General features: G+C 39.6%; 1 protein-coding gene across 1 annotated transcript in view; it reads right to left on the minus strand.

The window, feature by feature from the left end:
- Positions 1-6,065: 6,065 nt before the first annotated feature.
- The window catches only part of Cubn (cubilin), a 280,054-nt gene continuing 259,616 nt past the window's right edge, over positions 6,066-26,503 (minus strand). The window contains exons 61-67 of the mRNA XM_026408130.2: positions 19,871-20,033; positions 19,327-19,532; positions 15,867-16,008; positions 14,505-14,686; positions 9,735-9,900; positions 7,669-7,904; positions 6,066-6,173 (exon numbers count right to left, since the gene is read on the minus strand). Coding sequence (XP_026263915.2) covers positions 6,066-6,173; positions 7,669-7,904; positions 9,735-9,900; positions 14,505-14,686; positions 15,867-16,008; positions 19,327-19,532; positions 19,871-20,033 — 1,203 coding nt within the window. The remainder of the gene's footprint in view (positions 6,174-7,668; positions 7,905-9,734; positions 9,901-14,504; positions 14,687-15,866; positions 16,009-19,326; positions 19,533-19,870; positions 20,034-26,503) is intronic.

Consider the following 26,503-nt stretch of genomic DNA (forward strand, 5'->3'; position numbering starts at 1 on the left):
ATTAAAGCTTAAAAAGCAAACTTTTCATCAAATATCTAACAATTATCATATTGATTTCCCTAATAACTTTCTACAACTAAATTGATAATAAAAACAAATTTCAGAACTTACATTATTTTGACACTGTATAGTCTCTAAGTTTTTAGAATTATATTTAAAATATGACAGCAGTTGCATTGTTTTTTCCTATCCTATCAATTTTTCCAGTAAACCTATCAAAATAGTTTGATCATCATATTTGATTAATTCATAACTAATTCTCTGGCCAGATGTGAGGTCCATTCTCCTGTGGTTGTTGAGGTTAGAATCACATTCTGTTATTCAAGTTTTATACGACATATCCTTGCCTCATTTTTCTCATCCATGAAATACGGTGATGGTTCTTGGTGCTTATTTCAGTAAATAATATATCAGAATGATGCCTGACACAGAGCAGAAGCTATGTAGATACTCTTTTTAATTTTTTTATTTTTCAAATTTATATATAGCAGCGGAATGCATTACAATTCTTATTACACATATAGAGCACAATTTTCATATCTCTGGTTGTATACATAGTATATTCACACCAATTCGTGTCTTCATACATGTACTTTGGATAATAATGATCAATACATTTAACCATCATTAATTACCCCATGCCCCCTCCTTTCCCCTCCCACCCCGCTGCCCTGTCTATTCCTCCCGTGCTCCCTCTCTCTATCCCACTATGAATCAACCTCCTTATATCAAAGAAAACATTTGGCATTTGGTTTTTTGGGATTGGCTAACTTCACTTAGCATTATCTTCCCTAACTCAATCCATTTACCTGCAAATGCCATGATTTTATTCTCTTTTATTGCTGAGTAATATTCCATTGTGTATATATGCCACATTTTTTTATCCATTCATCTACTGAAGGGCATTTATGTTGGTTCCACAGTTTAGCTATTGTGAATTGTGCTGCTATAAACATTGATGTGGCTGTGTCTCTGTAGTATGCTATTTTTAAGTCCTTTGGGTATAGACCGAGGAGAGGAATAGCTGGGTCAAATAGTGGTTCCATTCCCAATTTTTATTCTTATTAATATACTTACTGATGTTAATGCTCCTCCTAGTCAGCATGTAGTGGTTTTTTTTTAATTCCTCTGTTAAATAGAGTTAAAATTCCTCAAGTATCAGCTGACTCCACTGGGCCCCGAGTTGGCCCGTGGTGGCCTCTCCTTAGGATCTCCCAACACTGGAATGGGTAATATTCAGAAGGGTGGAATCAGAAAGGCCACAAGAGAATGCTAGAATAAAGTACTAGTGCTTGACCCTTGGAGGTCAAGCATTAACCTTTTAGTTGCTGAATCACAAGGAAGTTGGAAAGAGGAGGTGGTGTTGGTTATTTGGCTCTTGTTTCTGAATAAACTCCTCGTCAAATAGGATGTCTACACTTCCCATTATTACCTGAAGTGGCAATAATCTGAAGTCGATATAGACATGATCTGGAGACTTTCTCAGTTCATTACATGGTCAGCTGTAGACAGCAGATATTTCTTTTTCTTCACATTTGTATATTCGAGGCTCCTTTGGATCCATGAATAATACTACTTACTATCTATTAACATCCAAATAAGATCTTCTCCCACTTTACCCTCAAATCCATTAATTTTACAGTGTGGCCTTTCAAATTCCACTTATAGTCTGAAAACAATATTTTGGTGTATCTCAATATTTTAACTGCCAGAATCCCTGGTACCTAAGTTAACTATTTGATTGTTCACTTGTCCAGAATTTTGATTGCTGGCAATGGAATTTCATGCTGGTGCAACAATTTGGGAACAGGAAAGTTATCACTTGGCCATTTGTTCTGGGGAACTGGCTTAATGCAGTTTCACTAGATAAGAAAATTGAAAGATTGTGCCTTGGGAATGACTCAGGCAAGATGGAACTGGAAAATATGCACGTGAAGAAGAGAGACATCAGTTGTTAGAATGGTATGGCTGTCTCAGTCCCCACTTTATCCTAAGCAAGCTTAGTCCACATCACATAATAGATGCTGAATACATTTATAAGTGAATGAATTAAATGTAAAGCAGAACCACAGGATATGAAATGGATCTTACTGATGAGAGTAGAGCCAGGATTCTTTTCTCTTCCTTTCAGTTGAAAACTTTACTAAACTCACCTCCTTTTGCAATGTGAAAAAGTCATGCTCCCAACCTACTGAAAATCACAATTTATTCTCTACATATCTGGGAATATTTTGTAAATGAGCTTTATTTTCATATATTCTCTCTCCATTCCCTCTATTCCTCCCTCTCCCTCTCCCTCTCAGTTCTCAATTTTTAAATTACTCAATAATAGTGCTTTCTTAAGATATATATATATATATATATATATATATATATATATATATATATATTAATTACATCAATAGGGTTCCTGGAGAAGCATGTCCCTTTCAGTGAAAATGACTCCTGTAGGTACCATTGCTTAAATAATGCCATCCAAGATCAAATCATCTCTTCTTGACAGCTGTATCATGTCAATCTTGCTTTCAGACAAAATTCTCATGTTCCTATGTCATGTGTCTCCACATTCTGTATCTTGCAATTCATTTTTGGATAAAAAGCACAAGATCATACATCTATCAAATTTCATCTTGTTACAACTGGACAATTGTTCTAGAAAGGCAAGACCCTCCCTTTGGATTTTATGTCATTATTCATGACATTCACTATTTCTTCCATTACAATGCCATACATAAAGTTGATATATCTATCTATAATACATAGTTAAAGGAAGCAAGGATTTTAAAGGTGAGACTATATTATTTATGCAACTCTACACTCTGTGCAGAAATGATTTCTCTAGTATTTGAATACTGGGATTGGACGAGGTAATACATTCTACATCTCCTTTCATTCAGTGGGTTTCTTGTTCTTAATAGACTTCACTTTTCATTTTTAGCATAAAACAAATCTCTGGTCAATTCTCCTCTTCTGGAGACAGTGGAACACTATAAAAGCATTGGGGTTTTTTGGACAAAGGAAGCTAATCACTATCTCAGTTACAGGTCTGGGAACAAATAGGACAGCAATATGCCATTGTGTGGAACTTATTCTACTTGCTAAATAACAACCCATATTATTTAACTTGATGTACTGTGCTACAAAACCAACAATAGGCAATGGTGGTGCTTACAGAAAATGAGTACCCTTGAGGACAATAAATATACAGTTATGTCTTATTCATATAAGAATTTTAAAGATACCCTATGATTACAAAGTTACTCCATGCTTCTCAGGGATGAGTTGGCTTATGCAATTCTTTATTATACTCTCTTGCTTATTCTTTTGTACTTGGTAATAAATATAATTCTCTTTAGTAAATGTTCTTTATTCCTTGTTGAACCTGAACAAAAATATGCAGAACCATATGTCAGGTCTAGACCGTGCTCCTCCTTAAAATATCATTTGAAAATTTTCTTTTATCCAAATATATTAAACTGGTAGAATTTCTATTTCATATAAATGATTTAAAATACTAATTTTATCCTATTTCTAGGAATATTATCATATGCAGAGCAGTCTTGGAGATTTTCCTTAAAAATGAATCAGCTAATCAAAATAACTTCTGGCTTTCACCTGAAGTATTTTCCAAAAGCAGAATTTGGGTTGGTAGTAGAAATATAAATTTTTTGATGCTGTTTGAATAATTTAGCAATAAAGTTAATAGATGAAAAGATCTTCTGCCTTTCCAGGAAATGTGCCTGTAAGAAATAACTCACAAAATATTTTGGAAAATTGGGAAAAACTGAGTGAAGGCGACAAGATACCTCCCTCTAGTATCGTTTCAACTTCTTGTGAGTCTATGCATTTCAATATTTTAAAAAAATTATACCAAGGATTGAACCCCCTCTTATAGTCATTGAGTCACATCCCATCCTCATCCTAAAAATATATTTTTAAATTCTATTAAAAAAATCCACTGGATGCTCATCTGTTACAGTAGCAGGTTAGAAACAAAGCAAATATGTGAAAAGAGGATGCTGTTGAATAAAGTACATAAGTATAAAAACTGATAATTATATGATAAAAATATAATTGAGAACACTGGAAACATGCAAAATGTTTCAATAAAGCAAATGTAATGTGTAGAATATAATATTTTGTGCAGTAATAGTCCAGGGGTGTGAATACTATGTGTATATTGGCAAAAAGAATAGGAAAATTTAAAGAGGGTAAACAAGTGAATTATGATAGAGATTAAGTTTTATATTTTTGAAAAAAATTAATATCAACAGTACATTGCTTTGGGGGGATCAATGTCAAAAACATAGAACATTAATTTTCATTGGTACCTATTCTTAGTTTTTTAGCTCAGTAATTTATTTTAAGAATAAATGACTCTCTCGGGACTTCAGCAGCTCTGGAGACTACTGACTGTGGCTGGTGTCATCATGGTTTTCCTTCTTTTTTTTTTTTTGAGAGAGAGAGAGAGAGAGAGAGAGAACATTTTTTTTAATATTTATTTTTTAGTATTTTAGTATCTTTGTCTGTATGTGGTGCTGAGGATCAAACCCGGGCCGCAGGCATGCCAGGCGAGCGCCCTACCACTTGAGCCACATGCCCAGCCCCATGGTTTTCCTTCTTGTGTCTGTTTTCAGTACAATTTAAGCCCAGCCCTGTATAGTTGCAAACCATCTTCTAGCTTCCAATGGTCACTGGGTTGTTCCAGAGGCATGATTAACCCATCCTCCTGATGATCTTTCTTCATTTGGCAAAAGAAGGAGTGGACAGAGCAGGATCACAGTGACAGTTATCTGTCAGGAGGAAATCCAATGTTAAACCATTGTGGGGACACTCAAGAACTGCCTTCAAAAACACACAATTTAAGAAGGGAAGACTAAATACAACTAAAAACGATTAAGAAAAAAAAATGTGGGATTGGGGTGTAGGTCAGTGGTAGAGTACATATTTAGCAAGAAGGCCCTGGGTTCAATTCCCAGTCCACCAGCCCTGCAATGTAACAAATATTGTATTTGATTACAAAAATTGCTATGAAAACACGGAAGAAGAAGAAGGAAAAGGAGAAGGAGAAGAAATAATAATTCCTACTAATGAGATTCGGGAGGCTCCAAGCAGGTCATAGTGTTGAACTGAATTGTAAACAGTGGATAAGATATTTAAAGAAAAAGCAAAGCATCCTTAGTTTAAAGAAGTGTGGCGCATCCCAGCAGCAGAGGCAGGAGGATCATGAGTTCAAAGCCAGCCTCAGCAAAAGCAAGGTGCTAAGTTACTCAGTGAGACCCTGTCTCTAAATAAAATACAAAATAGGGCTGGGGATGTGGCTCAGTGGTTGAGTGTCCCTGGGTTCAATCCCTGGTCCATCCCCCACACCCCACCAATGTAAAAATTTTTAAAAAAGGAAGTTTGGAAGAAAGACCCCACACACAAGGAAAGAAAAAGGGAATGTTCTAGGAATGTGGAGTAGTGGATAATAGATAATAGAGAGTGAAGAATGCACAGAGAAATTCAATAGCCAAGGTAGAACAGGGGGAGTAGAGGTGGGGAAATGCTCAGTAAAGCCAGGAAAAAAACCGAAGCTTGAGGCAAATAGGAGAGAAATTGAAAGAATTCAGAGGTCACAGCAAAACTTTTCTATATTAAGCCAAATTTAAAGAACATATTTTAATGAGTTAAAAATTAATGGAGCATAATCGTGGTACAATTCAATAATGTTTATTACCTCTAATTTGACATTCACAGTGAAAATCATACTTTCATTGTATATTAATTTTTTTAATTTACGTAATAATTTTTAACCCTTTTAAGACTTTTAAAAAGTTTCAGCTCAAAAATTAAAAAGAAAGGTGTGCACAGCCCAAACTCAAAAAGTTATTATTTTACACTCAAAAAAAAAAAAAGAACACTAATATACAAATAGCAATTCCACACATTCTTTGGTGAAAACCATAAAAGTTCAACTTATGATCAGTGGCATGGGCAGGAGTCCAGGATGGCATAGTTCTGTCCAGTGTGATGTCTGAAGCTCCCTGCAGCAGAGCCAAAGGACAGAGGAAACCCATGCGCCATCAGCTGTCCCACGTTAACCGGAACGCGGATGGATACACTGCATACTCAGCATGGAATTTTATGAAGACTTGATTTGAGGAAGCCGCAAAGGGAGCTATGTTAGTGTCCTAAAATTGAAAGAAAAAAAATGAAAAGTAAAAGTTACAATTTTAAAAAATTTGGATATTTTTTTAGAAATGTTAGTATAGTTTACAAAAGTATTATGTCAAGAAGTTTTAAGAATTAACAGTGAACCTGCATTTACTTCTAGAAGTCATCTTGCCCAGAAGTAATGTAGATTCTTTGCAAAAGAATATGGCCTAGGGTGAAAAGTTGAGGAGAAATGGGCACCTGGGTTACCAGGGATTTCTTGGGGGTAACTAATATGATCATATGAGTAAAATAGACTATTTTCATCCTCAACATCTATAGTTAGTTTCCTTTTGGAATTGACTTTCATATTATCTATGAAATGCTTGGGAGCAAGAGGTAAGATTCGTTTTTATCTGATGTCTTAATTATTCATAGGGCAAATATTTATAAGATACCATTAATATATGGTTTTTTTTTTAGCATCGAGGATCTTAAAAAATGAACAAAACAGACAAAAAGCCTTTCTCTCACAAGGTTTACACTATTGGGCTCACAAGATTTACATTACAGCCTTACCTAAGAGTCATCAAACACAGATTTATTCCCAAGATAGCAAATTATTCAAGTGAGTGAAGGAGAGATATTTTGCTTTGCTTCCTAAGAGATATATTAAAGTATGTGCAATATCATTTATTCTTTTGCACAACCACCTCTTACTTCCATTTTAATCTGCTCCTAAATTTTGATAAAGAGCTACATATGCAAATACAGGAAGCAACAGGTTTGACTTCTTATTCTACATTGACAAACTAATATGGTCAGTTAACAGAAGTTTTATACACTTCTTTGATTTTCCTTGTATTTCCTGTATTATCTAGATAGTCAGATCCTGCCGCTGTGAGTAATACAGGATTTCCCATAAACAATGGCATTCTATCAAAACATAAAACACACAGAAGGCTCATCAGGAGCCACATTGCACTTGACTGCTCTTTAAGTAGCTACTTTTTAAAAAAAAATAGAGGATGTTAAAGGCATATTCTCACAATATTACAGTTTAGCAAGGATCTATTACATCTTATCTTTATGAAATAAACTATAGTTCATTTCTTCAAAGAATTCCTGCAATTTTCAGCAAGAAGTAGATGAAATGGATCCAGATGTCCAAATTTTCTATAATTCTATATACTTAGAAACAAACGTAAGTATTAAACTCGGAAAGGGCATCAAAATCACACTAGGAGCTTTAAAAAAGTTAACACAGATATGTGTGGGAACTGGAAGTAATTTCATGAACGATTCTGATGATTCTGATGCAGTCTGCTTTGGTAACTATTAAGAGTACTGTAGCACAGTGCCCACTAGATGGCACTGGTGCCCCCACAATAGAAATCAGAAAACTGTACAGTACCAAATTTGCTAAGGCTGTGGCTTTGTTATTTGCATGTGTCTACCTTAAGAGTCTATACTGAGTTACCATCATGATTTTAAAATAACAAGTGGGAATCTAAAAGTGTTTGCTGTACTCACTGCTCCACAATACGGTCCAGAGGATGGAGAAGTGGCATTTGGCCCATTATAGAGTATGAGATAGTTCTGGACGCAGTCTCCTGGATCATCAATGCTGATAAAGTAAAAGCTGACGGTGACAGGTCTTCCAGCAGGAGCAATGAGAGTCCATTCGCAGTGAGTGTTGTTTGGGTACGTGCTGGGATAGCCAGGGCTGGTAAAGGAGCCACTGTCTCCATAAAGAGTCCCACCGCAGCCTGCAAGGAAAGCACAGCAGAAAGTTTGATTCAGAGGATTCAGAACCAGTCAGCTTTCGTGTGTGTGTGTGTAAGAAAAATAGACCTTTTTATCTTAAGGGGATGAGACTTTGCAAGAACAGTAGAAGGCCAAATCCCCTTCTAGTTCCTCCCTCTGTGGGCTGCATCCTTCCCCCTGTCACCTCCACCTCTCCCATCCCCAACAAACGTTCCTCTCCCTGCATTCCATGACCCAGGTGCACCTTCCTCCAGCACTATTCTTTGAAAAAAGTAAGTTAGGGACAACGTGGAAAAACAAATGATGTGGCAGAATAACTGTAAGACAGAATGAAGTCGTGTGTGTGTTTTTGATGGTGCACTCCTAATGCACTGAGTTGAAGATAATGACATTGAAGTCAAATTCAAGGTCAAATTCTGAAGGGGAGGTACAAGAGAATGAAACTGACCAAATTACAATGTTCTATTGTTGGTGTATACAAACATATAACAACAAACCCCACTATTATGTATCATGATAAGGTACCAGTTCAAAATTAACTAATGAATTAATTGGAGGAAAAAAGAAATATAAAAAAGGAAAATTATGAGCTGAATGCAGACTATGCTATTGTAGCTTTTGATATGAATCACTTTACAAGAAAAGTGATTTTTGCCAAAATAATAACTGACAGTTTTGAGATTGACATACTTAAAGTCAAACTCCATAGGCACAGGTATTTATTTATTTTTTTAAATTTTTTTCAGGTGTTGATTTATTTGATTTGTTTGTTTGTAAACCAGAGTTATCACTAGTTAGGCTGGATAGCCAAGGGGGATCCAGAAGAAATGGCCTGGCATAACCAAAAAGCACCTGAGCTGGATCTGTCCCCCTTTGCCACAGTCTAGCTGTGCATTTGGGGCAACACATTAATCTTAGTGTTTTCTGTCCTCACCTATAAAATTAGTACTTTGGAGATAGTCTTTAAACCTCATTAAGTTGCAAAGATTTCATTATCCATGACTGTCTTGATAGAACCCTGTTCTTACCCCTCAGCATATTTAAAATGAGTCTTTACATCTTTTTTTGGTGGGGTGGGGGAGGTACCAGGGATTGAACTCAGGGATCGTTAACCACTGAGCCACGTCCTCAGTCCTATTTTGTATTTTATTTAGAGATAGGGTCTCAACCACACTTTTGCCGAGGCTGGCTTTGAACTTGCTAACCCTCCTGCCTCAGCCTTCTGACCCACTGGGATTGCAGGCATGTACCACTGTGCCTGGCTCTTTCTATCATTTTTATTTTGAAGATTTTCTGGACATTTCACAAAGATGTTTCTCTGCTTTTGAATTATCCTGTATTGACATGACTTAAATTTCCTTCGGTTGTTTAATAACCAGCGGACCAAAAATACAAGAAGATACTTACTACCCTGAAAAAAGCAATTAACTACAGGACAGCCAATAAGCCACAGGTACTATGAAGAGCACAGCTGCTCACATGTGCTCGAGAATGTGAAAGCCATTTGGCTTTTTCATTTGAATTCTCAGAGGACATTGTGATGACCAAACCAAAAGCAAAAATTCTGACAAAACAGAATTTATGTAGGAATTAAAAATCTTCAGACCTTCTATATTCTTTATAGGTAAATATATATCCTTTTACATAGAAATAGTGAATAAATATAGAATTTTTAAATACCTCAATTGTTTCCAATTTCTATTTTTAACAGGAAATCATGAAATATATAGATAGCTAAAAAGAGAAGGTCACTTTAATTGTGCTTTTCTATTAGACACCTTACGTTAGCTTTATGTACAACTGCTTTGCCCCCAAAAGGGCAGATGTCTTACCAGAGGGTGATGAGGCCCAGATGATTTCATATCCATGACTGGAAATTATATTATTGCTCTTAAATCGTAGATACAGTTCATTGTTTTGAGAGAAGATGGGGTTTGGCTGCAGAGTCCCACAATACTTGCCAAGTAGTGGTGAACTGCTACTACTTCCATTTCTTACCTTTAAAAACATTAATTATTATATTTACATTATACTTTCTTCACCCATTTATTATGGCATACATTAAGACATGAAACAATGAGAATGATGACTTAAAAAAAAAAAAAGCTTTATTTTTTTTGTACTTAACAATGAAGGGAGGCTGGGGGTGGGGCTCAGCTCTTGCCCAGCAAGCCCAAGGCCCTGCGTTCAAATGGGTCCAGAGTTGGGAGACCAGCTAGGCAACAAAGCAACACTCCCTCCTCAATAAACAAAACCCTTAAAAAAATAGTAAGAGTTCTCTGAAAAATACTTGCAGAAGTCACCTTTACTTGAAAAAAGAAATGTTTAATTTTCAGATCAAAAACCATTTTCATTTGGATTCAGAAATACCCAGTCACCTATAGCAATTAAAACACCCGGGCACATTTTTTTTTTTTTTTTTTTTTAGAGAGAGTGAGAGAGGAGAGAGAGAGAGAGAGAGAGAGAGAGAGAGAGAGAGAGAGAGAGAATTTTTAATATTTATTTTTTAGTTCTCGGCGGACACAACATCTTTGTTTGTATGTGGTGCTGAGGATGGAACCCAGGCCGCACGCATGCCAGGCAAGCGCGCTACCGCTTGAGCCTCATCCCCAGCCCCCGGGCACATTTTTATATACTAGTTGATACTGTGATCCTATGGCCTAGGCTTTGCAAGAGACATTTTGAAGAATATAATTAAAGTGAATTTAAAAAAAAAAAGTGTATGGGAGCAACACTGCCTGCTCTGCTTCCAGTCAATTACTATCTTGTACTGTGTATGGTGTGTGTGTGTGTGTGTGTGTGTGTGTGTGTCCCATTGAAAACTACTCAGCAGAAAAGAAACTATGAAAAATAATGCAACATACAAAGTATAATAAAGTTCAGAGCAAAAGCAATTTCTGTATGGGAAAAGGATACGACTCAATAAATCTATAACATTTCTGACTGTTATTAAATATATTTTAACAACAGATTCCAAGGCTGAGTAGCTTTCCTTTTCAGCTCACAGTCTGGAGAAGACATAAAAACAGGAAGTGAGTCATTGGGCATTGGGATAGATTACCACCCTGGGAATGCAACCACATTTTGTCCTCCAGCTGGGTTCCTACTGAGCATTCCCAACCAGTCCCACTCTGAAGAGCACTTGGGGAGTCTTCAGGGAGAGTTATACAGGCAATGTATAGGTGGAACCAGATCCTTACGGATAAAGTCCGAGTTCACTGATCTGATTCAAAATCTGAGAAGTTCCTCCAGTCCATTTACTGGAAAATCTGATTAACTGATGTTTTCCTTAAGTCGTGGTGGTGTTCCTAAAGTGAGTGCTGGTCTTGTTAGGTTGTGTTGATTTGGTTCTATACCTGCCTATGTAGTAACGAATGGGAAAGAATAACGGGCTTGTTGTTGGATGACTTTGCCAAATGTTTAAAAAGGTGTCACAGAGCAGCCATAGAGAAGGCAACTGCCATATTTAAGAATGCTGGAGGGCCTGACCTTCTACCACTAAACTCTAGAGTCTGGGTCTCTTTCCCTCTGGGTCCTCTTATAAAATGCCATTGCTCTGTAAGGAAAAGTGAGACATTAATTCCCATTGAAACTGCTAAAAGCTTGTCATAGTGACTTTTCTCTTCATAGAGAAATGAGATGAACTAATATTAGAAGGCATCTCCGGGGCCTTAGAGGACCCTGAAGATTCTGGAGACTGGTCTCTGCCGGCAGTGACACAATTGGAGTCCTCAGAAAGAGTTTGCAGTTCCCGCTAGGGTTCCTGTGAGTGGAATGCAAAGGCTTCCTGTGGGGCTCCAAGAGGCCATGCCCATGGTCTTCCCTCTGAAAACCAGACTCGGCCACATTTTACAGGCTGATGTCCTCTCTTTGTTTATGGGATAATAAATTTCAGATCCATTCTGTGGAACAAAAAGAACCACTCGGGGGCGCAGTTCTCACCCTCCAATGTTGGAAAGCAAACCTTTACTTCCCAGCATCCAGCAGGCAAATGGCAAAGGCTAAATTTTCAGTCCACTCAGATTTGAGGAGAATTAAGAAGAGTGGCACAGTGACTCTGACCTGACAGGACTATTTGAGCCTTTCTTCCTATCCCACTCCTTCCATGGTTTCCGCTTTATATTTCATATAAATATTTGGATTTCCCTGGTGACTCAGGGGTACCGGTCTGAGTTTTATATCCTGACTGGCACCAACAATACTGTATTTCTCCGTTTCCTCCCTGTTACATCTGCCTTTTCCCTATTTCTGGTCACAGCAAATATTCCTCATGAGAAAGGCCTGAGATGCTTCTGGGAAATTCATTGTACTGGGGGTTAAGGATACTGATTAGCAAGGCAGTTCTATAAGTTCCAGAAGGGAGAGCCTCACCAGGAGTCATGTTGAAGCTGACTGCAGCTGGGACACCAACTTTGTACCAAGCCCAGGCATTGCAGACTGGCTGGAAGAATCAGCAACAGCACCAGAGGCCAAGACAGCTGAGAATGGATGAGAGGAAGGGGGGCAGGCTGTCGGTACTAGAAAGCAGAAGCAGCCTTTGGTAGGGAGAAAAGGCCATAGTTACCAAGGAATAGCTGAAAACAGAAGCCAGCAGAAAAGAAAAAGACTGCAAAAGAAGCTGCATACCCTGTTTAACTTGCATATCTTGTACAGGTCAAATCATTTTGGACTGTTTCAAAGATGGAAATGCTAACTACCCTAATCTGATCATTACACGTTATATACATATTATATACACGTATCAAATTACCACAATCCACCCCACTACATATCACACTACATAAGTACATCCAAAATAATAGTAATTATTTTTTAAAAGTCCCGATTAAAAAGAGACAGTAGAAAGAGCTGGGCACTGTGGCACATGCCTGTAGTCCCAGTGACTTGGGAGGCTGAGGCAAGAGGATCATGAGTTCAAGATCAGCGTCAGGAACTTGGCAAGGTCCTAAGCAACTTAGCAAGACCCTGACTCAAAATAAAATATAAAAAATAAAAAAGTAGATTGCGAATGTAGCTCAGTGATAAAGCACCCTTGGGTTTAATTCCCAGAACAAAGTTAAAAAAAAAAAGCAGTAGGAAAAGAAATAAAAATAAAACTCCATATCACGTAGAGGGGAGGGCGAATAGACATTTTCAAGTCTTTCTGAAGCTTCTTGTGTATGTGCAACAAGGCCAATTTAGACAGCCTCAGCTGAGGTTTAGATTCAAAATTGGCTGAAGAGGGATGCCAAGCTCATTTGGAAAATCTCCCTAGAAAAAAAAAATCCCTGAACAATGATGTGCTGATATCAATTTGCACATAAGCAATGCAGGTGAGGTAGAGCAGACTAGACTCCCAGGAGCCATTCTAGTGGCACTGGACAATCCCAGAGGTGCAGCCACATGACAAGCACAGCTCTGCTCCCTCTCAATGTGCTTTGATGCCGGGTGGAAGAGAAGCACACTGCAAAGACCCCTCCAACCAAATTAGCTCTCTCTGGTGGTGGTAGCAGAGGAAGGAGGAGCACATTTCCTGCACCTATAGAACACTCATTCAAGGAATAGTGCAGACACCCCAAACATACTGTAGTCATCAGGGAAATTAGGAAACTATTTAGTGTTGTTATTCATTCCATTTTTATTTTCAGATGGCCCTTCTGAAGCCATTGCTATCCTCCACCTCTAAGATCACTTCATTACCTTTTTGAACCTCCCTCTTGTCCTTCAGTTGGAATTCACATGTAACCTCCTTATTGTAACCGATGTGAATCTGCAATACGTATATAGGGTAAAAATGGAAGTTCATAATCCGCTTGAATCAAATGTATGAAATATGATATGTCAAGAGCTTTGTAATGTTTTGAACAACTAATAATAATAAAAAAGAGACCTACTCTGTCTCCAGAGTTAGATGCCTTTACCGTGATGGACTTAGTCTTTTCATGGTGTTGTAATTGATTTTTAGCATCTGTTTTGGTTTAGATATGTGGGGCCCCCAGAAGCTCAAGTGCAAGACAATGTAAGAAAGTGTAGAGGTGAAATGATTGGGTTATGAGAGCCTTGACCTAATCAGTGCATTAATCCACTAATAGTGGGTGGTAAATGTAGGCAGTTAAGGTATGGCTGGAGAAGGAAGGTCACTGGGGCCATGCCTTAGAGTTTGTATTTTGTCCCCGGTGAGCAGAGCTCTCTCTTTCTCTGCTTCCCGATTGCCATGTCCTGAGCTGCTTTCCTCTCCATACCCTTCTACCATCATGTTCTGCGTTACCTTGAGCCCAGAGCTATGGAGTCAGCCATCTTTGGACTTTAAACTTCTGAAACCATGAACCCCAAATAAACTTTTCCTCCTCTATGTTGTTCTCACCAGGTCTTTGGTCTTAAAACACCACCTGTCTTTCCCTTCAGATCATGCCTCTGAAGGGTTCATGTTTTCCTTCTTGTTGTAAGTCCAGTGCCAGGAATAGAAGGTGCTCAGTAAATGTTTATGAACTGAAAGATACATTGAATAATTAGTGAAATGAACAAGGGGCATATTAGCAGCACTAGGAAAAAAAAGTGGAAAATTCTAAGAGATCCATCATCTTTTTAAATAATTGTTCAAATGACACCCCAATGCATGTTACCTCCAAGAAATCATGTGCACAGTTGCTTGAGTCCTCGATATCAAACGAATGAAAAAAGAGGGTAATGGCGTGGTTCTGCGGGGCTGTGAGAATTAGAGTGCAATCCAGGTTATCATTATAATTATCAGGCCATCCAGGACTCTTCAGATTGCCAAATGCTCTGTTGTATTGTCTGTTGCAGTCTTAGAGAGAAAAAAAAAATCTCAGAAAAAAAAAAATGCATGCCCCCAAATACTTAGTGTTCTTTCAACTTGACAGAAATAATTTTTTTTTTTCTCTTTTTTTTTTTTTTTTTGAGAGAGTGAGAGAGGAGAGAGAGAGAGAGAGAGAGAGAGAGAGAGAGAGAGAGAATTTTTAATATTTATTTTTTAGTTCTCGGCAGACACAACATCTTTGTTGGTATGTGGTGCTGAGGATCGAACCCGGGCCGCACGCATGCCAGGCGAGCGCACTACCGCTGAGCCACATCTCCAGCCCCCAGAAATAATTTTAAAAGACCATTAAATCTGAACAAATTTTAGGGGAAACTAATCCCGTCTCTTCATTTATCTTTGAGATCATTGAGACCTGAGAGGTGACGTGAACCACGCATCCCACAGATGTATACAGGGGCTCCTTAACACAAACACCCCATTGCGGGTATAAAATACGAGGGCTCTCTTTAAAGGGCATCCTAGTACCCTTTGAACTTTTATGATCACAGTGAGGTATTGGTGGCTGTCACTTGGACCCTTTTTTAGACTCAAAGGTTCTACCTCCCAGGCAGAGATTTCCATGAGGATTTCCCTTTAAATCCTTTGATGACTGAATTGTTATGCTAGAACAGTAAATCATTGTTCCTTTTAGTAAAAAAATAATACCCATTTTTATTGTTTGTTTGATTCAAAGGCAGCTTTTAATCAGGTTCAAAATAATAAAGTGGTCTCTGAAAATAAGCTTCTCATTGATAGTTACGGGTAATCCTTTTCAAGTTTTTATAAAATCACTTCCTAAGATACAGCAATGCCCTGCTTTGTGAACCTACTAAAACTCACTGGACTGTAAACTTTGAATAGGTGAATTGTATGACAGGGGATTTCATGTGGATAAAGCTTTTGTGAAAATATGTGGTGACTCCTGTATGCTGTCAGTGGATAATTAATACAATAACTGGTCTATTTTTCAATTACTCTATTGTACTATCTTTCAATTAATGTTGTATTCCTCTTATGTTACCAGGAACTAGCTTTAGTAATTTGCTAAATTGGGCCTGGATTCTAGTTAAGAGTCTTACCTCCTGTGGGCTTGGGTTACTTTAAATTCTAGTGGTCATTGTGCTCATGGCCATATTTCCTTAGAAAAGATGGAAGCTCCAGAACTCACCTGCAATCTGATAGGTGAAGCTCACTCTAGAGTTGCTGTTCAGAACTTCAGATTTGAAAACCACCATGGCAGTGCTTGTGGAGGAATAAAACTCGGGCAGAGCTGTAAGATTTCTGCCACAGAAATGGACTCTTCCATCACCCTGAAATGAATGGAAGCCACATTGTGTTAGATTCAGTTCCAGGATAGGACAGCTGTACCAGAAACTCTACTGTAAAATCTTGGCTTACATATTCAGCCATGGAACCCAGCTCTAGTCTCTGAAGCACTCTGCAGCCAGACTTACCATTAACTTGGACTTGACAAATACCCACTCTCCTGGAAGGATGGGAGATGGGGGCCAAGTGTCTGCCGAAACCATGAACAGACATTTCCTTGCAGAAATCAAGACTGCTGCCTTCCCAGGTTATATCACAGCTGAGGCCTGTGTCCTTGTTCTGAGCAGAGTCTGGTGTTTGAGCTCACTGCAGGTCTCCTACTCAAGTCTTTCCCACTATCCTGGGCTCATAAGACTGAGACCCTTCCCCTGATCCAGTCCTTGCTCCTCACAGCAAACCTAAGCAGACCCTTTGGCAATACTGACTCTCCCAATGTAGCCAGTGCCTGTTATGAGGTCACTGTTCCTTTTATAAGACTCGGGCAACCCACATTCCCTTTCAAAAGCATGGGGTAAATGCAGTCAAACACCTATCCCTTTTGCACAAAACCAACTTGTACCAAAATCAGGATGCTGGCAGCCTCCCAGTGATAAGTACCTTTCTAATACCTGCAGTTCTTGGGCATCTACTGAAGGTGCATGCTCCACCCCAGCTTGCAGACCCCTGTTACTGATCTGGGCTTCTATGCCCACCCCCATCCCACAGCCTACTGCTATGGGTTCTTTCCTATCTTTGCTTGTTGTATCCTCTGAACTTTGACTGCGTTGTTAACCACCCTCTGTCTACATCTCTCGCCTTTCCATTTTGTGGTCTTAAGTGAAACCTGGGTTTCCAGCAGCCTCCTAGGGGAGGTCATTCCTTTTCCATTCTCCACAATTCATTGAGTAAAAGTGGAGGGGCTGGGTGGGGGAGCATTTCTTCATGTTCCTCACTGCAGCATCTGTCCTCACCTCAGGTCCTCTTTATAAAGTCTCTACATGTAGCCAAAGAGACTCTCTAACCCTTTTCATCATTTTTATTTACTTTCCTCCTGGTTACTTCCCTTCATTTATTAAAGATTTGTGGTATGTTATCACAAGCAATTTTTGCACCCCAGTTTCTTTCTGAACTTGTAGAGGTTTGGGTGATTTTATAGACAGTTCATTAAACAAATCTCACTTTGAACTTCTTAACCAGTGATGTTCATCTCCACTCTCTGTAGTTTTCTACCCCAAGGCCAACAGCATACCTTCCGTCTTCTCTTATGCCTCCACCATAGAACCCTTTGACAATCTTCCAGTTAGGGTTCTCTTTCTACTCTTGGAGAGCTTGGAGTTCCAATTTCTCCCAGCCCATCACCATTCTTTTTTTTTTTTTTTTTTTTAAATCCTTCCTCTCTACCTACCTAGGATGAAATCCCTGTCCTTTCCTTATTCATTCAATTGAAGGACATTATTCAGTTGCGACTAATATTGGGTATTGTGGGGAGCCACATTGAGTAACCATGCCTTCCAGTCCTGATGCACCACGGGGATCTGAAAGATCACTGCAGTCTGGCGCCATTGTGCCATGACTTGTGACTCTTTTCCCCCACTCCAATAGCAAGGCCAGTCTTTTGAGTAGGCGCACCCTTGGGATTGAGCTACACTCACCTGTTCCTTTGTAATCCTACCCCTTTACCCTTTTTGGGATAGACTGTTCCATGGAAGCTCCCTTTGTGTGTCCCCTTCTCTTGCTCTGCCTTTGGGAATTGCCTTCCTAGCTGTCAGTCAATCTGCTGATGGTAGACATTTCCAAGCTATACTCAACTGCCTGAAACCTGACCCCTTGCTTCATTTGAATAGCTTCTCCCCCCAAAAAGGGTTCAGCACTTTCTCTCTCTTTCTCTCTCTCTCCACAGACCCCTAATGTCAGAGGAGCCATCACAGGACCCAAAGAAAAAGGTATCTCTGTCTCTTGTGTGATTATTTCACATAGCTCAGTTCACCTGGAGTGACCCTGAGTGTTTTAGTCATGAGGAATGAGACAGTCTTATTGGAGGCAAGCCCAGCTGCCAACAGGTTCCATAATTGCCTTGTGCCCTGTTCATGCTATTTTTGTGCCTAGTTGAGGGGGTCTTCTCTGTTCCCCATTGACTCAGCTTCATAAAGCAATGGGAAATCCAAAGAGCTTTTATACCCAAAGGATGTTATCTCACTTGGCTATAAGCCCTTCTGGTGAGACTCCCACCGGGGAATAGGAATTTGGTCCAGAAACCATCAGAAATGAAATGAAATGATGATCCCATGTCTTGGCTACCACGGGAGCACAGCACTAATTTCAGTGTCTAAGACTTGCACAGAATCAGAAAATCTGGTTTCTACTCAGCTGCCTGCACATCTTGGATTTCTTCACAGTACAGTCAGATAAACTGACTCCCCACTAAGACAGGGAGGATGACTTTATAATGAAAATGACTGTGAAAATTCAGAAGGTGACAGATGGGACTTTACTTCTGTCAGCACAAGGGGATTTGAACAATCCCCTTGGAATGAACAATTCAGTCACTCTTGAAACTGCAAAGACAGCCCAGGTATTCCTAGATATTCTCCCTCAAATCCATCCTCAGTTCTTGAGCCCTCGTGTTACAAATTCCCCTTGGTAATCTCATTACTCTCAGTACTTCAACTACTTAGCTATGAAATGATGATATTCTAATCTGTTAACACACTTCTATGTCCCAACTGTCTCCACAACACCTTGCTCATGGGAAAGTAAGACTAAGCTTTTTTTTTCTTCCTTTTTTTTTAAGCAAACGAGTCTCTCTCTCTCTCTCTCTCTCTCTCTCTCTCTCTCTCTCTCTCTCTTCTGTATCATAATACCACAAATACAGTGCTACTGACATGGCATGAAATGGCTTCTTGGCCTATTTTCCTGTGTACTGGGTGAATTCCTTCTGACCATCCTAAACACAGATACTACTAACTAGAAGGGTTTCTCCAAGTGTGGCTCATGGTGTTCAGGACACCAGAGATGTTCATCAAAAATTTAGATTCATGGGTACTATGTGGAGGAATCCATCTCAGAAGTGGGCCCTGGGCAGTATGCCTTTTGAACAAGATGCCCAGGTAATTCTTAGGCATCTGGATGTTTGCAAGTACCTGACCTACAGAACCAAGTTCAAGTGTTCCTCTTCACCTGAACTTGGGTCTGGCTGAAAAACACCATGCTGAAAGTAACTTTGAGGATTTATTGAATCATGCCTTCATTGCTTCGAGTGTTTTGCAAATACTAGTGGCAAGGTATATACTGGATGCAACTGTAATCCAGTCCATAATCATTACCTCTGGCAAGTCCTGAACCTCTAAGTAGTTCTGTGCACAGTCTTGCGAGTGTAGCTGAAGTGCCCACACAGTTATCTTCACCTGCTGGTGGGGAGGGGCTTCAATGACCCAAGTACAGGTGGACAATGGAACACTCTGGCTTGATAAATAGGGTGACGAAGTATTTTGTGGGGTCCAAGTTGCGTTGTATGTTCCACCACAAGGCACTGAAGAGGGAGGAAAGAAACAACATAGGAGATATTTCACTCTTGTCTCCTCACACAGAGTCTTTAAAATTCTGCCTTCCCTACCCTGCTGGCCCAAAGGAGGGATAGGAAATCTTTCTATTAAAAATTTGAGATATTCATTTTTGATTAAAGATTAGCAAATTTGTGCTACAAATTAAAGACAGAGAGAATGACATGAGTTCAGTAATCAACCAAGAGTTTAATTAACATTAAGTTTAGTACCTGAGTGTAAACTTAATAAGAATGCATTATTTTTAGTACATAAATACACATGCATTTCATAACCTATATTTTAAAAATAATCTCAATTTACTCACTGTCCACGAAGGTATATGTAGCATTAAATCCTTCTCTTTCTAGAGTCAGGTCACTGACAAATTGAACTGTGAGGAAGTTACCGGAAGAGATAAAAGGAGCAGGTATGGTGGAACCACAGAACGTTGCGGCCAAACGGTCGTTTTCACTCTCCCCATCATAGAGCTGGAGAGAAAGAAGGTTCTCAGTTCTCCATATCCACAGGGAAGTTGCCAGTTTTACACTAAATTGGATATGAAGTCACCACAGGTCACGACTAAGGATCTGTGCGTTGGTGTTCTATCTTAATTCAGGAGCAGACTTGTGATGGGATCAATTTTAAGAAAAAAAAAAAAAACTTGGTGCAATGCCTAACATTTGTTTGATCTTTGGGAAAGTCATATACGATTGAATAAATAATGTGTCACTAGAGTCATCAAATCCATGCTACCTTTACCTCTGGTCCAAGCCACTCTGTGGTCTTGCCAGGACCATTGCTGAAGCCTCTGTATGGGGCTCCCTCTTTCTGCTCTCCCCACTCTTTCCTCTGTTTTCAAAATGTCAGCCAGATGCTACTGTTAAAGTGAAGTCAGCCCAGGTCACCTCCGTACTGAAGAGCTGCCTCCTGTTCTCTTCCTGTTCTCTCAGTACAAAGCCAAGGCCATGACAATGGCATTCTATGCCTAACAGAACCTGGAATCTGCTCTCCTCCCACCCTGACAGCTCTCATTTCTTACTGTCTCTGTTTTGTTCACCATCCCAGGCACAGCCACGCTTCGAGGCTGATGCATTTACTATTCTTTATGCCTGGATTCCTCTTCCCCTGTATCCATATAGTTTGTTTTCCAACATTCCTCCAGATTTTACTCAAATGTCACAGACCTGGGAAGGGTTTCCCTATGTAAAACTCTCTGAACATTTCCCTTCTCCTTTCCTGCCTGATCTTTCTTCAGAGCCGGTATCACCTTCTACATAACTCTATACTTGTTTATTTAATTATCTTCCCCTCTAAAAAGAATGCAAGTTCCACAGAAGCACAGATCTCTGTCTTGCTCCCTGCTTATGTCCCCAGAGTTTGAGAATGTCTGGCACAGAAGAGGCACTCCATAAAAACCTAATAAGTGAAGAAGTGCTTGGATGTCCCTCTCCCACCACCCACCTGTTCTAGGCTGTTTTGTGTTCCCATATTGGAAGACCACAGACTGGGTAATTTATACAGAAGTGTATTTCTCACAGTTTCTGAAGTCTGGAAAGTCCAGAATGAAGGGACATCTGTGAGGCCTGGGCTGCTGCACGGTGACAGGATGAAAGAGCGAGAGCCTCTAGCTCTGGTCTTTCTCTTTTTATAAAGCCATTAGTTCCATCCTGGGACCCCACTCTCATGACCTCATCAAACCCTAATTATCTCCCAAAGGCCCATTAGACCCATCACAAAATACCAGCAACAAATGAATCTGAGGATTAAGTTTTAACACAGAACTTGGGGGACACATTCAAACCACAGCACCACCCGCTTCCAAATTGTTCTCCCCAGATCTTCTTTATCTCAATAAATGGCTCAAGCCCCAAACTCCATTCATACCTGATTCTCTCTCTCTGTCCTTGCACTTTTTCCTTCTGTCTGTGTCCTCACATCTCCCACATCCATTCCATTCCATCTTCAAAATACATCTCAGAGAACCTCATCCCCATGGCTGTCACCAAGACCCTTAACCTCTGCCTTCGGGACGTCCTTCTAGTGGATCTAATTCCACAGAGCATCTGCAGTGTGCTCTACCAAGCTGCCCGAACATTTGCAAACTTAAATCAGATTGTGCTCCTGCTTTCCCTGAAATGCCCCAGTGGATTCTCATGACACCTACTGCTTTTTTTTTTTAATCAAAATCTTTGAATATTTACTTTTTCTTGCTTTTCAGTACATACATTTTGGTTGAATTTTTTCCCTGAAATCTATATATTTTTTAATTTTTACTTTTTTATTTATATATAACAGCAGAATGCATTACAATTCTTATTGCACATATAGAGCACAATTTTTCATTTCTCTGGTTGTATACATAGTATATTCACACCAATTCGTGTCTTCATGCTTGTACTTTGGATGATGATGACCATCACATTCCACCATCATTAATAACCCCCTGCCCCCTCCCTCCCCCTCTCTTCCCCTCCCACCCCTCTGCCCTATCTAGAGTTCGTCTATTCCTCCCATGCTCCTGCTCCCTATCCCACTATGAATCAGCCTCCTTATATCAAAGAAAACATTCAGCATTTGGTTTTTTGGAATTGGCTAACTTCACTTAGCATCATCTTCTCTAACTCCATCCATTTACCTGCAAATGCCATGATTTTATTCTCTTTTATTGCTGAGTAATATTCCATTGTGTATAAATGCCACATTTTTTTTTATCCATTCATCTATTGAAGGGCATCTAGGTTGGTTCCAGTTCAGCTATTGTGAATTGTGCTGCTATAAACATTGATGTGGCTGTGTCCCTGAAGTATGCTGTTTTTAAGTCCTTTGGTAGAATACCTGCTCTTTGCCATGGTCTGCAACTCCCACCCAATCTGGGACCCCCTCTCAGATGATCACTGCTTCCTGCAAGTGCTTCATCCCAGGAGGACCCTGCCCACGGCCTCTGTTATTAGTGGCAGCTGTTTCTACAGCTCTTGACTCCTTGCTCAACTTAAAGGTCACCACCTCAGAGTGGCCAACCCTACCCCATGTTGTCCTTCCCCAACATCATCCTTCATTGTTTCTTATAATCAAAATGTATCGTATTTCTTACTTCTTATTTGCTTTTCCTGGTTTCTCAACCAAAAAAAAAAAAAAGTTAAGTCCCACAGGTGGGGGAACTTTGGATTATTCGCTGTGATGTCTTTGGCACCCAGATCCATCCCACCTACCATGACCTTCTGCCAACACTTGAATGAGTGGATTCTCGCAAACACCTTGCTTAAAAACGGAATGTTTGTCCCTTCTGAATAGTTTTCACTATATTTCTAAAATGAGTATTTGTGTTTGGGGAGTTCCAAATATCGAAATCCTAACAGAACTTCAGAACAGCCATGACCACTGACTTTATGTTAAAATGCTAGGGTTATATAAAATGAAGATGGTTAGTCACTTCCAAAGAAAAAGTAAAATAAGTTTTACACTAGATGGCACTGTCTCTCCTACTTAAATATTTGAGTTCTATAATCTAAAACCCCTCATTTTGCAGAAGAGTACATTTGCCAAGTTTGAAGTAAGAGGCTTTTTCCCCATAAACAAGTTAAGGTTTCATTATGATCATTTCTGTCTTTATGATCACAATCCTATTAGCAAGTATGAGTCTTCTGTGTACCAAGCTTCAAAGGTATAAAGCAGTTTCTCTACTTTCAAGGTGCAGAGAGAAACCAGAGAGAGGAAAAAGGTTCATAAATTAAGTATATCTCTGTCTCTCTCCTTCTCTCTCCCCATCTCCACACATGCATGTGTGCACAAGTGCATGCACTCACTCACACACACACACACACACACACACACACAGAGAGAGAGAGAGAGAGAGAGAGAGAGAGAGAGAGCGAGAGAGAGAGAGAGAGCATGTATAAATCATATAGGGAAACATGGGTAAAGAATGGAAGTGTGTTGGGATTGCCAGGGTCAGGAAAGACTTATCGTAGATATTTAAGTTGGCTCTTAACAGTAAGAAGAGACCTTCCAGATCTACAAAAGGGAAAGGGCCTCCCAGCCAGCTGGAACACGAGGCTGAAGACATGATGTATGAGATACATGGCACCTGTGTTCCATGGGACTGGAAGCTCGGGCGAGAGAACAGGAGAAATGAGGAAGTGCCCTGGACAAGGCCATGAAGTTCTCTGCCTTTTGAGCCAAGGAGTTTAGAACTCACCCTCTAAGAGTTAGGAGGTCTGACTGAGGGTTTCTATAGATAACTGTAAATGTGAAGGAAACTGAGAGGGAGAAGCCACGGCTGGATAGAAGGGAGTTATGTCCAAGCCTAGCCCTATGCTGCTGTTGCATTTGTTAACTCTCTGCCATAATAAGACTTCCCCTAATTGAATTGAAATAGACATTGGTTGGCCTCTGGACAACCAATATGGGTTCCTGGACTCCTCTGCAGTCAAAGCCAAGATAGTCTGCCTCTCCTCCCCGACCCTCTAAGGACACCATTTTTTCCACTACGGACTTTTGCAGGGTGGCTCTACAGTGTGCTGGAGGGGTGCACTGTGCAAGACTCAGGAGGACACAGATGATGCCCTCAGGACCAGGATGATCACATGCAACTACGCCCTGTCTTCTGGGAGCCCACCTTTGATGGCATAACTGCTTTAGAACTGGAGCTTGAATTATGACCTAAGTCTTGGGGATGTGGGTATATGCTGAGAAAAACTGTGTGTTTTCTCACCTTTTAAACTCTTTAACAGTTTTAGACTCTACTTAATATCTAGAAGGAATTGAGCAAATAATTCAGTGAAGGACAGTCTCTGACGACAGCTACTTTAAGGGCCTAGCGTTTACCTGGTCATCAATTTGTGCAGTTGAAGAAATGGGAAGGAAATTTGAGGCTTTTAATTTCTGAAAACTTTAAATGCCCACGAGCAACAGACTCTGAAATTGGAAATTAATTCTTTTTCAAAATTATCAGTAACTCCAGACATTAATTTTCTTAGGATGGTATCCTTTACTATATCCCAAGATATTTAATAACAGGAGGACTTTGATAGTCTTATGGAGTATTTCTAAGTTGCTTCTTAGAGTATCTTCATGGATTGTTTCATCTTACTGCAGAACCTCTGACAGGGACTGCTTGACAACACACTGGCATAAATTTGGCACGGGGAAGAGAATACAGGGTCATTTTTTCAGGTGTGGGGCTGAACTCCAATCTACTTCAGAACCTTCTGGGGGGAAAAACTGTGCTAATCTTAATGATCTTAGGAAGAGCCACAAAGAAGCAACGATTAGAACCAGCTCCAATACAGGTGTTTTCATAGTATGTGTTAGTTTTTTTTGTCCCTCGACAACATACCTGAGATAATCAACTTAAAAGGAGGAAAGGTTTATTTTGGATTCTGGTTTCAAAGATTTCAGTCCGAGGTTGAGCCTATAGCGAGGAAGAACATCATGGCAGGAGAACAAAGCAAAGAAGGCTGTTCCCCTCATAGAGGTAGAGAAATGAAGTTAGGTGGAGCCACCTCTTTTCTGCTGATTCCCTGTTTTCTTTGCATAGAAAGTCAGTTAGGGTCACAGTCCTGACCCTCTCTGCTGCCTCACCACTGAACACCACAGGAATATCTGAACCCATCAGGGGTTTGGTGACAAGAAGCTGGCTTGAGACTCTATAGTACCCAGCCCCTCCTTTTCTCCTTAATTTTGGTAGCCAGCCTCCTGCAAGAGTCACAGTTTTGTGATATTCCTCCCAATTTTGCAGAGGGTAACAACTGGGAGTAAGATTCCACTTATTTCATAAAACCCCGCTGAGTCGTCCCATGGAGGAAGCCCTTCCTGAAACCTCAAATGAAGCAGGACGGATCCTCTTCCGCTCTTCATTTCTACAACGTTCATATTCTGCATTTTTGGTACATTGCAGAATAATATATCTGCTCACATATCTGTCTCCTCCACTTGACTGACAGCTCCTGGGAGCTTTAACTCCTCAAGTTAAGTCTTTAATTCTGCACATCTCCAGTGCCAGGGGCAATGGCTGCCAAATAACCTCATGAAATGAATGTGATGTTGATTTTAGTAGCAATTGCTCAGTGAAATACACAATTCACTATGTACCACGGTTATCTTACGCTGAGTCAACTCTTTCAAAAACAAGTTATAGAATTATGAACGAATGGCAGAATTGGCATGATTTTGCTTATATGTCTACCTATAGAGTTGAATTAGGCTAGCTTTTCTAAAAAGTGACTTTATTATCATATCTAAGAAACAATGTAAAAGGAATCAAATATCCCATTTACCACAGAAGATCTCTTTATTAGACACCTGTCAATTTCATATTCCAAAGCTATTTTTTTTGGCCAGTTACTAGAAGTAGGAAAAGCTATAAATTAAGGGAAATTGCTATCCCAAACAGGAAAAGAAGAATAGACGTAAACACAATATCTTTAGGGAAAAAAGATATTTCATTATAAAGTTAGAAATTACCTTACTGGTTTTGATGTTGCTGTTTCTGTCCTAAGTGACTTGAAGAAATTCTGACAATCACAAGCTGTTACAAGACATTATAAAATTACACTGATAGAAATAGTCTTGACAGCAAATTCAGCCAACTCTCCTAGCAAGACCACACCCAGGACATCCAAGATGAATTGAAATTTGTAGTTTATATGTGAACTGATTATTTTTAGTATTTTAAGAAAAGGAAATTCCATATCTTCTATCTTATCTAGAATTTACTCAAAGGGATAAAAGAGAAGTCAATTTGTGAATGAATTATGTCAAGCACAGTGCTGAACCCTCTAATATGAATTATTTTTAGGCTCAAAATAGCCATGCAAAGCAAACATTATTATGTTATTTCTTTTTAATAATTGGAGTGATAAGAAACCAGGAAGATAAAGAAATTTGATAGCAAAATTGAGTTTGAGTCACCATACTGTCAGGCTCTAAAGCTTATTACCTTTAAGTAAAACAAAGGGAA

The sequence above is a fragment of the Urocitellus parryii genome, chromosome 9, assembly GCF_045843805.1.
Source record: "Urocitellus parryii isolate mUroPar1 chromosome 9, mUroPar1.hap1, whole genome shotgun sequence".
Classification (NCBI taxonomy): Eukaryota; Metazoa; Chordata; class Mammalia; order Rodentia; family Sciuridae; genus Urocitellus; species Urocitellus parryii.